This window comes from Filobasidium floriforme (genome assembly GCF_021052385.1).
Source record: "Filobasidium floriforme strain CBS 6241 chromosome Unknown HD553scaffold_27, whole genome shotgun sequence".
NCBI lineage: Eukaryota > Fungi > Basidiomycota > Tremellomycetes > Filobasidiales > Filobasidiaceae > Filobasidium > Filobasidium floriforme.
Window position 1 is genome coordinate 142,965 of NW_025763648.1, and position 14,581 is coordinate 157,545.

The 14,581-nt window shown below is 53.2% G+C and overlaps 5 protein-coding genes across 5 annotated transcripts; 3 read left to right on the top strand and 2 right to left on the bottom strand.

Annotated features, from left to right (window-relative positions):
* Nucleotides 1-40: 40 nt before the first annotated feature.
* On the bottom strand, nucleotides 41-2,473 carry HD553DRAFT_352932 (uncharacterized protein). The gene is made up of 7 exons (XM_046183732.1): nucleotides 1,839-2,473; nucleotides 1,559-1,765; nucleotides 1,371-1,502; nucleotides 1,160-1,282; nucleotides 899-1,077; nucleotides 712-838; nucleotides 41-637 (listed from the first exon to the last, which is right to left on the bottom strand). The coding sequence occupies exons 1-7, from the start codon at nucleotides 2,073-2,075 to the stop codon at nucleotides 125-127; spliced, it is 1,518 nt and encodes a 505-aa protein (XP_046032979.1). The 5' UTR covers nucleotides 2,076-2,473; the 3' UTR covers nucleotides 41-124.
* Nucleotides 2,474-2,676: 203 nt separating this feature from the next.
* On the top strand, nucleotides 2,677-4,641 carry HD553DRAFT_319391 (uncharacterized protein). The gene has a single exon (XM_046181013.1). It carries the CDS (start codon nucleotides 2,836-2,838, stop codon nucleotides 4,465-4,467), a length of 1,632 nt encoding a protein of 543 aa, XP_046032980.1. The 5' UTR covers nucleotides 2,677-2,835; the 3' UTR covers nucleotides 4,468-4,641.
* Nucleotides 4,642-4,843: 202 nt separating this feature from the next.
* On the top strand, nucleotides 4,844-6,942 carry HD553DRAFT_277760 (uncharacterized protein; the record flags this gene model as incomplete). Its single annotated transcript, XM_046178009.1, has 11 exons — nucleotides 4,844-5,071; nucleotides 5,198-5,282; nucleotides 5,385-5,462; nucleotides 5,564-5,649; nucleotides 5,773-5,842; nucleotides 5,931-6,011; nucleotides 6,097-6,182; nucleotides 6,276-6,387; nucleotides 6,495-6,553; nucleotides 6,632-6,781; nucleotides 6,862-6,942. Coding segments are annotated over 11 exons (1,116 nt in total), but the record flags the coding sequence as incomplete, so codon positions are not given.
* Nucleotides 6,943-7,834: 892 nt separating this feature from the next.
* HD553DRAFT_319393 (uncharacterized protein) lies at nucleotides 7,835-10,014 on the top strand. The gene is made up of 2 exons (XM_046181014.1): nucleotides 7,835-8,851; nucleotides 8,922-10,014. Exons 1-2 carry the CDS (start codon nucleotides 8,013-8,015, stop codon nucleotides 9,541-9,543), a joined length of 1,461 nt encoding a protein of 486 aa, XP_046032982.1. The 5' UTR covers nucleotides 7,835-8,012; the 3' UTR covers nucleotides 9,544-10,014.
* Nucleotides 9,686-14,455, bottom strand: HD553DRAFT_142379 (uncharacterized protein). Its single transcript, XM_046176676.1, has 9 exons — nucleotides 13,688-14,455; nucleotides 11,364-13,441; nucleotides 11,217-11,295; nucleotides 11,115-11,158; nucleotides 10,777-11,054; nucleotides 10,461-10,714; nucleotides 10,135-10,401; nucleotides 9,994-10,064; nucleotides 9,686-9,931 (listed from the first exon to the last, which is right to left on the bottom strand). The coding sequence occupies exons 1-9, from the start codon at nucleotides 14,096-14,098 to the stop codon at nucleotides 9,829-9,831; spliced, it is 3,585 nt and encodes a 1,194-aa protein (XP_046032983.1). The 5' UTR covers nucleotides 14,099-14,455; the 3' UTR covers nucleotides 9,686-9,828.
* Nucleotides 14,456-14,581: the final 126 nt, after the last annotated feature.

Below are 14,581 nucleotides of genomic sequence, written 5' to 3' on the forward strand. Positions count from 1 at the left end.
CTAAACAGAGCGATCACCGACAATGCCAACAACTAAATCGAGGGGCAACGATGGTCATCGCATGACATATGACGACGCATTGGCGGATGGCGGACGCATGCCGGCCCAGACAATTCATACAAATTCACACTCCACTACTGCTGTTCGTTCGCCCGACAGGCTGCGCCGTCAACTTTCTCCCCCGCTTCCCGGCTTGCTGCTTCGTCGCCTTCTTCTGGCTTTCGAGTTCCTTCGCTTCCCGTTCTTGTTCCTCCAGCTGCTTTCTGGTCTTGGCTGCTCGTCTTGTTGCCATCTCTGCACTGATTCCGTAGGTCCGCGGTTGAAGTTCGACTTTCCCTGATGATGGGTTCGCCGGTCCTGGTACGCGAAGGAGCTCTCCCATCCTAGCCATCTTTTCCTCCATGTAGACGAGGGAATGTAACAACACCTCTTGAATTGCATGCAGAAAGGTCGTTGGATCTTGAGCCCAACTCCCCCTAGTAAGGGTGGTGAACAGGACCATTGGCCCAATCCAAGTTGCATACTCTACTGTCCACTCTTCCCCGCACACAGTCATAGCCAAGACGAAGTATCGGGGATCAGGTCCGACGTCGGTCGGTGACCTGGCATGGTCGTACAGATCGACCATAGCGCCCAGCTGATCAAGAATGACGGAAGGGTCGTTATCGCTCGAGCTCGAGTAAGACGGGCTGAACTTTGCATGCGACTCACCTGAAAATAACAAGCGTTCATGGCTTGAGCCTGGGCAATCTGCATCTCGGTTGACCGCGAGCCATCCTTTTGCCAAGATCCCGTTCGCGACATTTGTATGATGAACAGATCATGGAGAGACGAGCAGCTGAGAGAGACCACGATCAGATTCGAGAGGGCCGACTTTGAAACGAGGGCTCGCGCTTACTCGTCGGAGATCAAGGTGCTCTTGTTTGGTGCGAAATCACGAGTCGCGGGGTTCTTGAGAATGCGTAAGTTGGCTTCCGGTGACAGTGGGTGGCAATCGTTGTGTGAGGCTGAGACTGCGGAAGGATTCGCAGGGTTAAGGCCGACAAGAATATCGACTTTTGGTGCCGATAAGTCCACCTGTGAGCGAGACGGGGAGGTGGACACCGATTAGTTTGATAGGCAACACAGTCTCGAGTGCTAGAAAGAACATCGTTCTTACCTGGTCCTTCAGGTCGAGCGGAAGACGATTCCACTCTTCCGGGCTTCTCACGACGAATCGAGGCTTTGCTTCTTTCGGCTCTGATCCATTCTCGAGGTCGAGGTCCAGCGCGTTGAGGTAGTCCTGTGCATGACAGTCAGGCATGTGAGCCTGCGGATCTATATCTAGAGATCGTGGCATCAGATGGAATAGATATGGCATTGTTACTTACTCTGAGTAGTTCCTGCATCGCCGCTTGTAGATCGAATTTGGACCAAGTTTGATCGCGGTAGAGTTTGCGAATTTCGACCAAACGGGAGACCGCGGGTTTGACGGCTGGGTCTTCTGCTTCGGTGGCCAGGGCCTGTTTGATGTAAGTACTTGAGACAGAGGATACCACGATGAATAACTCATACTCACATCGAAAGATCCGACCAGATAGCAATGTACGCTCGGTGGGATGGGTTCGAGCAGGGCCCGCATATCCGCTTTCATGAGCAAGTAGAAGTAGTGCTCCGGAGTCTGTCCGCCGGCAGTAAGGTCGGTTGCATTTGAAGGTGGTGCTTTGACCTTGAGACTTGCGAGTCTGGGAGGTGTGAACTGCGAGATCGAGTCTTCAGGATCGCACTGAAGCCCAGGCAAACAGTTCAGCTTCTTCGAATCGGTTACCACACCCTGTCGAGTCCTGTTTGCAGCTCACCTCCTCCTCCTTCTGATTGACCCATTCTAAATCGATCTCCAACTCCTTGAACGGCGGCTCATCGGAAGTCTCTCGACGAACATCATCTGGCTCCTCGTTATCCGTGTTATCGGGCTCCGAATCACTGTTCGAGTATCCACAGAAATGTTCTTCATATGCGTTGGTAAGGTCAGAGTGTGTCTCCAGACCCTCGAGGGACTGCGTATCGTGGGCCTGGTCGTCCATCTGGTGGTCCATCTCCCGCTCCCGCGAGCTTCCGAGATTTGGCAAGATCTTCGTAGGTACCAGATGAAGTTTTGGGAAGTGATTGCCGCAACTTTGGCTCTCGGATGCGGTCGTCGAGGTGTTGTTCGAAATCCCAGACGAGCTCAGCCGAAGCAGTGACTCTTTGTCCAGGGTTAGCAGCACAAGTGCTAGTCATTTGATCGATAGGATAGGTGGTCGCCGGGTGATGAGCGAGCGAGTCTCCGGGCCTTTTGCCTTGGGATGAATCATCTGATTGCCAGGCCAGCAATGCTCGGTGATTGGATTATGGTGAACGGCAATGGAATGTTCTCGACGCCGGACAACCATAGTATATAGTAATGAAGATCGTATATGGGCTATGAGCTCGGAGCTTGGAGATTGGAGAGGTGTACAGAGTGAGTGTCATCGTTACAAGCTACAAGTAGTGTACAACGTACAGATGCAAAAACGATGGAGTCGAGCTCGAGGGGTGATCGACGGTCTGAGCCGGATGCCGTAAGTGACCGGAACTAAATCTCCTTCTTAATTGCTTCCGGAGCTTGAACCTTCCGAATTTTGGCCAGCAGGTCGTCGAATCAACCATCGCTACCTGTTCTCGACGACGCACTTCCTTCCTGTCTGCGTTCTGAATTTGTCCTCCAGAATCATACTCATAGTCATGGAATATTGATCTCGTAGCTCTACCTTCCCGCCAAGCTCCACCCGTGATCCGCTCTCGCTACAATCGTTCTCAGGTCTTACACAACTTGACATGAAGAGAAAGTTCGCCGGGTCTGCAAGGCGTAGACGTTCTTCTCGTTCTTCACGTCTCAATTCCGATCGACCCACTGGAAGACCTTCAGCCATGCCGTCTATTCCTTTCCCAAAGATAATCTTCGATCCGGACCCCGAATCTTCCGGCAACCCGCTTCTTGAGTCGGCTACGTCGGCTTGCTGTCCCCAACGATTCGACATCCCCCCTATGCCCGTATATGATGACACGGACGTCATGTGGGATCCTGGCCACTGGAGTGAGAAAGAGCAGGGTAGCCATCATGAATGCCAAGAGTTTTGGTTCACGCTCTTCGAGCATCTCATGCCGAAACTTCGTGCACATCTGATCCAGACGGATATTTGGTTTCGTCGGAGTTCGTTCGACGACCTGGACGAGCGCGATGAGTATCATCGCCGGGATGCCGATCTGAACTTTAGGACCTGGCTCGAAGATTACACTAAACGGATGAAAGGGTCGAAGCAGGAAAACTTCTTCAAGATCCGAATCCCGCTGGAGGCGAAGGAGGATACCATTCCAGAGGATTACATCTTAAAAGAGAGAGACTCTTACCATTCGTTCGATGAAGCTGCAACTACAAGACCGGATCAAGAAGAACGACATATCGTCCGAAGTGCATCTCAGGCCGGTCGTACCTTTTCGGCCTATTTCAGTAATATCAAGCGAAATCGCTCAGAGAGCGGTGTAGACCTCAGTCGGGTACTCTTAGGAACAGCGGAGGTCAAGCCAAGGCCTCCGTTCAAGGACCAAGGAATAGATAAGTGGAAATGGTACCTCACAGGCTGTCTGGCTCAGGTGCTCAAGTACATGTCGGTCGGCTGGGACGTCTATGGAGCGAGACATGCGTTGTTGACCATCGGCACGTCTTTTCGACGTCTCGTCCTGGTCGATCGGAAGGACGGGACCGGGGTGGACTTGCTCGTCGATCTCGGCCCGAAAGATCCTACCACAGGGGAGCTAGTCATGGAAGATCAGGAAGTCGGCATGACCCTCTCACAGCTGTTCCACGAGCTCGATCCGGAGAACAACTTTTACGAATTCGCACCACTGCTCGATTCTGAGGAAGAACGGGGTAATCCCAGAGAAGTCTTCAGGTCGTTCTTTCTGAGCATGGGACAACATCACCTCGATCGCGCCAGACTGCAAAGAGAACCCGAGGTCCACCTCTCTGGCCGGATAGCGAGGATCGAGAATTTTGACCTCGGCCTCTTGACGGACTGTTTGTCCGACCTGTACTGGACCATGTTGGAAGAAGAAGAAAGACTAGGCGTCCGCCCCGTAGGAGGATGGTTAGCGGATCATCTGCCCGGCGAAGCTGGGCAATTCGGGACCCCGTCCCTGAACACCTTGAAATACGACTTTGACGCAGACTCGTTGTCCGACCTCGAGATTTCCGACGACACCCTGCTGCCCGACGCCAATACGAGCGATACGAACCAGGACGCCGATGAGCAGGGGGTTCTGTTTACGGACGATAACGACGATTTCATGAGACGGTACATCCAGGCCACTGTCGACAAACGATACGAATTGGATCGCCAATTTGGGTTGTACCGGCACCTTGAGCGGAGACTCAAAGGACATCGCGAGATCTTCATTTTGCCCAAGTAGATTTACGTTACTATGTCAGTTGTGCTTCTCTATCTTTTGTTTTTTTGCGAGTCACCTTGCACCTTGTCGACCTTGTAGACTTGGAACCCCTTGACCCGTCGGGCTATGCGAATGTGACGTAATCACGTAATTCGCCTTCCGCCGGGCCGCCGGGATGAGAGAGAGGGAGCGGCCGAGAGTGACGAATGTCCATTTCTCTTCTAAGCTTCTTGCCATGCCCACCATTTTTACTTTCGACTCCTACCTCGCTGGACTCTCCACACGTTGCAAACTTCTGTCTTGTACATATAGCTGCAACTGTCTCATCTTCCAGTCCCACGCCTGAATTCCTGCCTACAACAAGTGACCCGTATAATAGACAAAATCCAGCCTCGACATGTCCAACCTACCGCCTCCACCTACCCCTCCTCGTCACGCCGCACGCCGCCCCGATACAAAGTCCACCTCTGTCTACACCGACAAGACCCCGGTACCTACAGGGGAGAAACCGAGCTGGAAAGATGGATTCAAGGCCAAGAGCAAGGTTTGGGGATCGGTCGCGCTGGAAAAGGGAATCAAGATCAGTGATCAGCTCGGAGCCAAGGTGAACAATTATGCCGAAAAGGTCAGTCTATATGTTTCATACAACGAGCTGGCTATAAGTTGCGATGTATGGTGCTTGATTGGTCGATCCAGCTTTTGGCAGCACCTCTGGTAAATCGAATCTGACCTATGATTATGCTTTTTGCAGACGGGCAACGAGAGGTTCTGGCCAACAACTGGAGACTTCCCCCAAGAGATCGAGAAATGCGCACGGATCTTGAAGGCGTTCACGGGTACGTCTTTCCCGAACGACTTCGATCTCCCAAGTTAGGACATTGATGATGACAATCGAGGTGCTGACTGGAAATCAACCTTTTCGTGCCGCGGTGGAATAGTTGAGGGGATCCCTACCGAGGTTGTACCGGAGATCGAAGATAAGAACCAGGATCAAGGAGATGGGACAACCAAGAAGAGTAAGTCTCGCAGATTCTTGTCATGCATACCGATCTCATCGCTCTCGTGCTTACAACCCTAAAATACTCGGCTCTTGTCTGGTGTTGTTCAATACTGGCAGAGGCAAAGAAACCCGTCAAGCTGCTCCGGAAGATCCCCCCGAAGGTTCTCAGCGAAGCGGTCGGATTGGCGATCTTTACGAACTTTGTGAGTTGGCGGCTTCCATACACTCTTGTTCCCTGTGTCTTCCATGGCGATCGCTACTTGGTGATTCTGGAGTTGTAACGGGACTGTGACTGACCTAGACCTTGCTCTTGTTATTGCGTTCAGAGAACCGCCATCGCACCTTTCGGAGGTAGCGGAGGAGCCGGAATCGTCATCGCCCGATTACCCGACGGCTGTGAGTACAAGCTAAACTCTTATTCGCCTGACAAGATCGATTTTACGCTGGTTCCCGACTGACACATCTGCGTATTATGCCCGACCAGCTTGGTCCCCCCCAAGTTCTATCAGTCCGAACAACTACGCAGCCGGGTTAGTCTACGGGGTCGACATCTTTGACGCTGTCGGTGCGTACGAAAAAGCCTCATATAATGTCTGTTCGGGTATCATCCTGACCGAGATCTCCGGCTTTCGCTCGACGCTTGAAAATAGTGGTCATCAGGACTCAAAAAGCGATGGAGACGTTCTACGGACATAAAGCCACCCTAGGTGCTGATATCGGGGTTGTCGCCGGTCCCGTAAGTTTATCGATTCTTCCATTTTTTATGAAGCAAAACAAGGCTAACTTTTGCTCGGACTGGACTTGATTTTTGTCGATTCTTTATGAGTAGTTCGGAGCTGGAGCGGTTGTCGAGAGCGGGAAAGAAAGGGCTCCGGTTTTCAGTTACGTGAAGAGTAGGGGTCTTTATGCCGGGATCAGCATTCTCGGCCAGGTCTTTGTCGGTGAGTTTTCGTGTGATGGTCATATGGTTGGGAGTAATCAGATCTCGGGCTGATCTCATCCTTCTCGGTCACGCCTCTGCGAACATCATCGAAATGACTGAATCTAGAACGTTACGATGAGAACGGTGCACTATATCACTGGCCAGGCGTCAAGGCTCAGGACATCGTGAGCCTTCACACTACCTTGACGCATATAAGCCTGCTCACGTCAATCGCTGACCTCTGACTTGCTCCTCGTGTCTAGTTGACGGGTAAGGTCCGCATGCCGCGTGAAGCGGCCAATCTCATGGAAGTGCTCAAAGACGCCGAATCGGGCAAAGCGCAACAACAGAACGGGGACGGACTGGAGTACGTTGAGCCGAGTAGTATCGATCAGCTGGACTTGAATGAAGGGGTGAGTCCGTGTATGGGATACCAGGCCTCCCAAGATGTCTCGGCTGACGAAATGCGGGGTTCGTTTTGGTGATCCTGTAGGAGGTTTTGAAGTTGCCGCCGACTCCGGATATGGTCGATCCGGATTGGGGCAACGAGGATCCCGATGCCACCAAGGTCAAGAGGATGTCTTCTGGCTATAACACCCCTCTCACCCAATCTCACCATCCCGTACCCGCGGTCTCGACTTCGACGCAAGCGCACCCGGTTCCTCCCCGACTTCCACCGCGGTTCAAGAGCGACGCATCGAGCGTTTCAGCTTATTCGAGTGCGGATGATGGGGAGTCTCCGACAACGCAACCTCTTCCTCCTTCAAACCCGTCCCATTTACCTGCTTCGGGAGGATCGGCTGTGGGCGATAGTGGGATGGACGAGAGCGAACGGAGAGAATACGAACAACATCTAGAGATGCTCAAGTACGAGGCCGATCTTGCGGCTGCAGGGGACGGACAGGCTGTCGCGGTAGCTTCAGTCGAAGAACGAGTCATACCGACATCAACGACGACCGCCGGGTTAGGGTTCGAAGCTGGAGCCGGAGACAAGGCTGATAGAATGGATCTGCCACCGACGTACATGCCTGCTGGGAATGGGGATCAGCAGGTACAACAACAAGAGGATCTAGGGAGGCAGATGGAGAAAATGTCCGTCACAGGTACTTCGACGAGCAAGTGAGAAGGGACCGTGGAAGGTATAATGTCTTGTAGCGTGATTGTCCGGATAATACAATTAGAAGGCTTGTCCCACATCGCTTGTAAGCTTATCGTTTCGTTGTAGTAGCTATAGTCGTAGACCAAAACCTCTATCGAGAAGGAAAGGATGCGGAGTGCGATCACGACGCCAATATAGGCCTATAGTTACGACTGTACCGTCGATCGGGGCGAGCGGTGGGCCAGAGCGGACATTCGAATTTAGCTACAATGTCCGCCCGGGTCGTGTCACTGTCGCCCACATCAAGGACTTGGCTAGTTCGAATACAGCTGATCACCTGAGATCCTGATAACTTATCGACGAGGACCGAGGCCCCCGATATATGTGCTACGGACCACTGATATCGCCATCGAGAGCTTGGCCGCTGCTCTTCTACAAAGATAGTTAACACAATCGCGCCAGCTCATCATTCGATCGCCTATATTCAATCTCGACCGGACGGGCTGCACGACTCCCCTACGATCACTACTTCCTGACGAACCAAGATGCCGATCACACGACACGTCGACAACATCCACTTCGATCCAGGTCTCCCACCTGGTAATCCGCTTTGGAACCGGGATATGCATGCTTTCCCCACCATCTTCCGGCTCGCTTCGCAAACCTTCGATTTCGGTGACGAAGACGTAGCTACCTACTTCTTTGATCCCGAAAGGATGCGATACCACGAAACCGCTCTCGACGCTTGGAACATGCTCCTCTCGGACCTCATGCCGAAGAATCATATGGTTCAGGTGTCGACTATCGGCACCACATTGGACCAGATTAATTCAACCACCCTGCACGACGCCGTAACGTTTCGCGACGTCAACACAGCCTATCGCGAGGCAAGAATACCAAGCTACAACTTGCTGACAGAGCAACAGTCAGCAGCAGTGGCAAATATGGCTCATGAATCAGTCAACACAGCCCAAGCCCTCAACATGATCACCAGGTCTGCTAGGACCCCTGATTTCAAAGCTACAGCTTTCTCATACAGCGTGCTCCCGAAGCCCCAACACGCGTTTGAGCTACTTCTCGTCGGGGAGCTCAAGCAGAGGTTTGACCTAATGGTGATGACGTTGAAGATCAAAGGCTTGCTGGTTGGTACGCTTTGCCAGTGTCTGAGGTACCTGGCATATAGCAAGCGTATCTATGATACCAGATTTGCCCTCATCATTCACGGTCACGGTTTTCGGAGGTGCTTCGTCACCGAAAATGACGTCTTATGGATCGATATCGGTCGGCTTGGGCCAGACGAGGAGAACGATGTCGTCGACATGACGCTATCTCATCTTCTGACATACGGCTTGGACGGTGGTGCGGCTTTATACCACGAACTCAGGTAAGTCTGGTGTTACATCACACCGGACTCTTCCCTGTGTGCGTTATCGACAACGACGACGTTTGCGTAGACCCGACTCGACTTTCACCGACGGCGGAGCTGGTCATGCGTTGTCGTCCTTCTTGGAGCTAGTCGGCCAGACCTGGATCAACAATCATCTCGGCATCAAACTCCCTCTCGAACTTGGAGGTGATGGACACAACAAGTACGCTCGGGTGCAGGATTTTACCCTGGAGAGTCTCGCCAGAGCTGCTAGCGACGTTCGGCTTCACATGGAAGAGCAGCAAGAGGACGAACAAAGAGGACCAGACGTTGGTTGGGAAGAAGAGAATGTCGATGTGGACACAGAGGGGCACGAGCCAAAGAAGGCTCACCACGACGTGCTCAACGATCCGGAACACATTACCCACGGAAGAGAGGTGCAGACCGAGGTGGATGCCATTCCGCCTAGCATTGAAGCTGACCCGACCGCGGAGGCCATGTCTAACGGTGACCTCATGCGAGACCAACTAATGAACATTGTCGACCAGAAGAACGAAAGTCTGAGCAGCTTGCACTGCGAGAAGACCAGCCAGCATAGCGAGGAGAAGAAACCATCACCTTTCACACCTGAGCAGATATCGTGGCTCAGGGCGGTCGGCAAAGAAATGCGGGATGCCGGAGCCAGCTTAGACGAAATTTATCCAGGCTAATCCTCCCCGTCGACGGTTTTGGCACCTCGTCCCCATCGATTCCACTTGAGTCGCATGCGATGTGGACCTACGATCCTTCCGCGAAAGAAAGCAATAATAGTCCATATCACCGGAGCTTGTATCAGTACATCTTTGCCACTCTTCTGTCTTGTCCGGCAACGCCTCGCGTCGTCAAAATCGATAACGACTTTCGTTCATCAAGCATTTCAGTGTGATCCCCGGCCGAGAAGAAGGAAGAAAGGAAACGATGAAAATTGCATTTCATGTTATGTTCATCTTCGCAGTTCATGGGCTCGTTGTCATGTTCTGAGGTTGGTCATAACCCGTGATCACGGGCGGAGGGTTCCAGTACGGGTCATTCATGTGCGAGAGAAGATCGACGGAGAACCTGTTGGCGCCATGATTAACTAATTGATTGATGTGCCTCGGCGTGTTTCCGGACAATCTTACCAGTCATGCGATTCTTGCAAGAGAGCGTCGATAGTGAGCGAGTCGTCGAATCCGACCAAGTCAAGGTCGAGCTACGCAAGAGAACGAGATCGACGTCAGCGTTACGATCCGCCTACGCTTCAACTGACATTTGGCACTCACTGAGAAATCTGGCACCTGGTTGCCGGCTTGGTGAAGCCGGGCCGCGAGGTCATCCGCCGCGATCTCGGTGCGTCCAGGATTGGGCGTGTTCTCGCGAGTGGCGACTCTTGTCGGCGCCACCGACGAGATGCGTAGCAAGCTGGCGAAGAACTTGGCTTGATAGAACGCCGTATTTTGCCCACGAGCAAATCGCTTGCACTCCCGTGCCATATCCCGGAAGACCATCTGGACTTGTTCAAGCGTCGAAGGATCCATCCTGTTCATGTGCTATGGGTCGAAGAGGTCAAAAAACACGATCGTTCCTCATGATACTATGGCGTGCTCACCCTCGCGAGAAAGACTCCAGCCTGTGCTGCACGAAAGGTGATGATATCCGGCGCAAACAGGATAACCTCGTGAGGACTGAGGTCGGTTATGATGTACCTGAGCATCTGCACTGCGAGCGAGATGGTCCGCGCGAGCGAGCGGATATTCTCGTGGTACGGCAGAAAGCGACGATTGAACTCTTCGTATTCAAATCGGAAATTTATCCCGTAAAAGAAACAGATGGCCCTGGAGATTGGGTGCAACTCGCCAGGAGCTACAACACACAAGCTTCGTCAGCTCGCTATCGTCATGCGCAGGAATCGGGGTTGCGCTTACGATTAGGCCCAAACCACAGGTCCTGCCACGTCTGATGCTCTCTGCTGGCGTTGTGTAGGATATATTTGAAACTCATCCCTTGGGACGGCGTGGCCATCGGGTCCGGGTTGAGCTTGATCGTATTCAAGAGTTCGGAGAGGTCTCCATGCATCGAAGAGCAGCCTAGCATGACATCGGCGTAGCAGTAGATCTCGGGATGATCTTCACACCATTCTCGAGTGGAGTGTATCGCTCCAGGAAGCACCATGCGGTGTCCACGTCCGTGCAGCAGGAACATCCTGGAGATTTGAAACAATGTGAGCAAGTGTGAAGCGGAGAACCTGGAAGGCGATGCTTACGTTCTGTCAAAAGCTGTCAGCTGCCTAAACGTCCTTTCTCCGTTCTGATTGCATGACCAAAGATCAACTAGAGCGCCTTACGACTAAAACGACCGCACTCACAAGAATCTCTCTGGCCTGAAATTCGTCCTCGGGAAGGGGTGTCTTGCGCGGTATATCGAGCCCCAGCTCGAGGGCGACCCTATGATTTAACGAAAAACGTTAGCGACTATACTGTTGCAGGTACCGTAGATCTAGCGCGACTCGTACCTGATGGCATATCCGACTCGCAACCAGGTAGACTTGTCGTTGGCCTCTTTCCATACGCTCAACATGCTGAGAGCCTGACACATCCCGATATGAGCGTCTCCCCGTGCGAAAGCGATCCCGAGCATGTCGTTCGCCCGTTTCCTCAGAGGTTTATAGATTTCCGGGAGGTAAATCTGGGCAGCGACCGCTAGGATGGCCGTAAACAAGATCGGCGAGGTCCGAAGACAGTATTCTGGGGTATGGTGCGCCGGGTCCAATAGGGCGATGTAGGTGTTCAACCTCGAGTGATATTGATCGAACAGGTACGGCACGTCGATGGGAGCCACCAAGCCGAGTGAAACGGGATCCTCCATCCCTTCCGACGGTTGTTCCTCGTGCAACCCATTCAGCTCGGGAAAGCTGTCACGCGAATGCGCCGTCTGCGTCTCCTCGTGACGTTTTCGATTGGCTTCCATCTGCACCTGATCGTCCCATCTCATCCGTTTACGCGGCCGAGCGGAATCCTCAAACGATGTCGGATCGTCTTCCTCGCCGCCCAGGGTCGTCCGTCGCCGTGAGTCCCTTTCCGCCATCCCACCATATGCCATGTTGCCTGGATGCGAATCGCGATGCAATGCCGCGTACCCATGACTATGGGGTGAATCGTCATACCGATCGTCTTCGCTCGCCCTTCGATCCTGCTCCCTCGTCGCAGCGTAATCCCGTTCGATCAGCCTCCCATCCCTTCGCTCCCTCTCTGCGCTGATAGGCGTGCCTCCGATCAACATCTGTCCGCTGTTCTTGGCGTCGTGCGACATGACCTCGAGCATGGTCGTCAGCGCCATCGGGTACTTTTGTTTCCCGCCCGGCGGCGGAGACCCAGTGGTCCGGACCGCCGTGCTACTTCGTCGCCGGTTGTTTACGCTTCCACTTCCACTCGCATGCGAGTTGCTGTTGTTGTTCAGGCCAGGGGGTAACAAATTGGGAGAGAAACTCGTCGGATCGTGCTGCGAGTAAGCTCGGCTCGAGGGAGTCGATCCGTGCGGGACCGAGACATCGCCGTTGCCGCTACCCCCTCCCATGACTCCAGGGCCTCCAGCCAGTCGAACATGGCTATGGTTGTTGGTCGAACCGATAGGACCTCCGATATATCCTCCTCTGTCTAGCGGACCGGGATCCAGCGGATTGCCGATATGGTTCTTACTTGGCATATTAGATCCCGCCGTATGAGGAGGTAGAAACGTGTTCATACCGAGATCGAGTCCGAACCCTGAAGACCCATACCCCATCGAGCCTGACCCTGATCCTGAACCCGAGGCCGATCCCGATGCCGAGGCTGATATTGAGCCTGAGGCGGGAGTAGCCAGACGGCCGAGCGCCAACGAAGGGTCCAAGGGCGACATGGCAAAGTTTGTCAAGACCGGGTCTATCTCGCTCAATCCCGATCCCAAGTTCAGGTTGTTCAAATGGTTCATCCCCGTTTGGTGTCCCCGATTTTGGGTTTGGGTAAGCGAATGTGAGTTTGAAGATGACGGTTGTGGTTGTGGCGTGTAGCGTGGACGGGAAGCCGAAGAGGTGTCAAAGTCGGACCAGCTGAACGTTGGGACCGGAGGACCAGGTCGAGCGGGTCTTTCACCGCTCCGATCCGTCGTTTTCGTGCTCTCGTCTTCGTCTTCATCCCCAGACCCCGAACCTGAACCTGAGATGTTGGATCCGTCATCTGATTCTCCATCTTCCTCTCCAGGCCCGATGGGTGGTAGGGAGCGCGAGGCCTGTTGTGTCTGTATGTGGGACTGCGCTGGGTCCGTCCCATTCCCATTCCCATTCCTATTGCCAGCTGCACTCCCAGCTACGGTCCCAGTCCCGGTCTTCTTCTTCCCCTTCTTCCCTCCCGCTCCCGCCCCAACACCCGTCGAAGCCACATTACCCTCCCCAACCATGACCTTGCCGTTCTTCCCCAAGACCGGCTGTTCCTCCCTCTCCTGACCCGGTTTGACGGGGCGTCTTTTCGGTTTATAGATGCAGTCTAGGGAAAGACGGCTGCATCGACGGCAAGGGTCTAGAGGGGCCGAGTCGGGGTGCGCGAAGAGGCAGCGGAGCTGTGGGTGGAGTGTTTGATTGTTTATGGGAGTATATTGTGAGGTTGTTTTTGTCGATTCGAGCGAGGGGTTTGTGGTTGTGTAGATGAGAGACGAGGTAAGGACAGGAAGATGTAAGGCGATGGTAGGTGAAGGCAAAAGTGAAAGTTGCAGTTGCAGTTGGACATCAGCCTCCTCCCAAAGCAACTTTACCCCAAAAGATCGCACAGGCGTGAAACCTGAACGAGATTGTTATGCTTGACCGACCTTGATATTCCGACAAGCCATACAAGCGATCTTCCTCTTAATCGGCGCATCATCCCCTAAACCCAACCCCTCCTTGCTATCCTTGCTATTATTATTGTCATCCCGGGCAACGGAATTCTCTTTACTCCGTCCACCTAGACTCGAGGTATCCAGGTTGAGGTCGATATTGTTGTGGATTTTGGTGTTACTATTGTTGCTATTATTATTGATGTCGTTGTGGGTATACCGACCGTGCCCATTGATATTCGTATGCCCACTCCCACGTTCGGGTTCTTCTTTCAAATGCAAGTTCAGCTGAGGTGATCGGGAAACCGAACTCGGACCAGAGATGGGATGGTTGATGGTTCCGGTAGCAGTATTGCTATTATGAGATGGCCGTGAACTCGAGGGGTTCCTCGATGATGAAGACATTATATCGGAACGATCTGCAGAGTGCAGATATCGTGTGGCCTGTGGTGTGGTATTGGACTTCGTGGTATACGGGGTATAATCCCAAGCTTCAAATAACAATTCCTCCGATCACACTACTCCTGTTACTGATCGCTTCGATGGCGGATGGCGATGGTCGATAATCGGTGATCCTCCTCCTAGCGAGGTGCGAGGTGAGAGGTGGTGGTGACGATCCCTCTCCGATCCGTAATCGAGGATTTGGTACCGAGGCGAGATTCCGGTAGGAGATAATACAGATGTAATTTCCCGAGATCGAATGAGGATACGGCGATGATACAAAGAGGAGAGGATCAGGAGATGGAGATGGCGATGGCGATCAAGGAGGAGAGGTGTGTGTGTGTGTGGGGAAGAAGAAGGAATGCCGACCCCCGATCCAGGGAGGAGATCTCGGATGCTAATATAATAACCTCTCCTGTCAATGTCAGCAGAGGGCGGCGCGGCGTT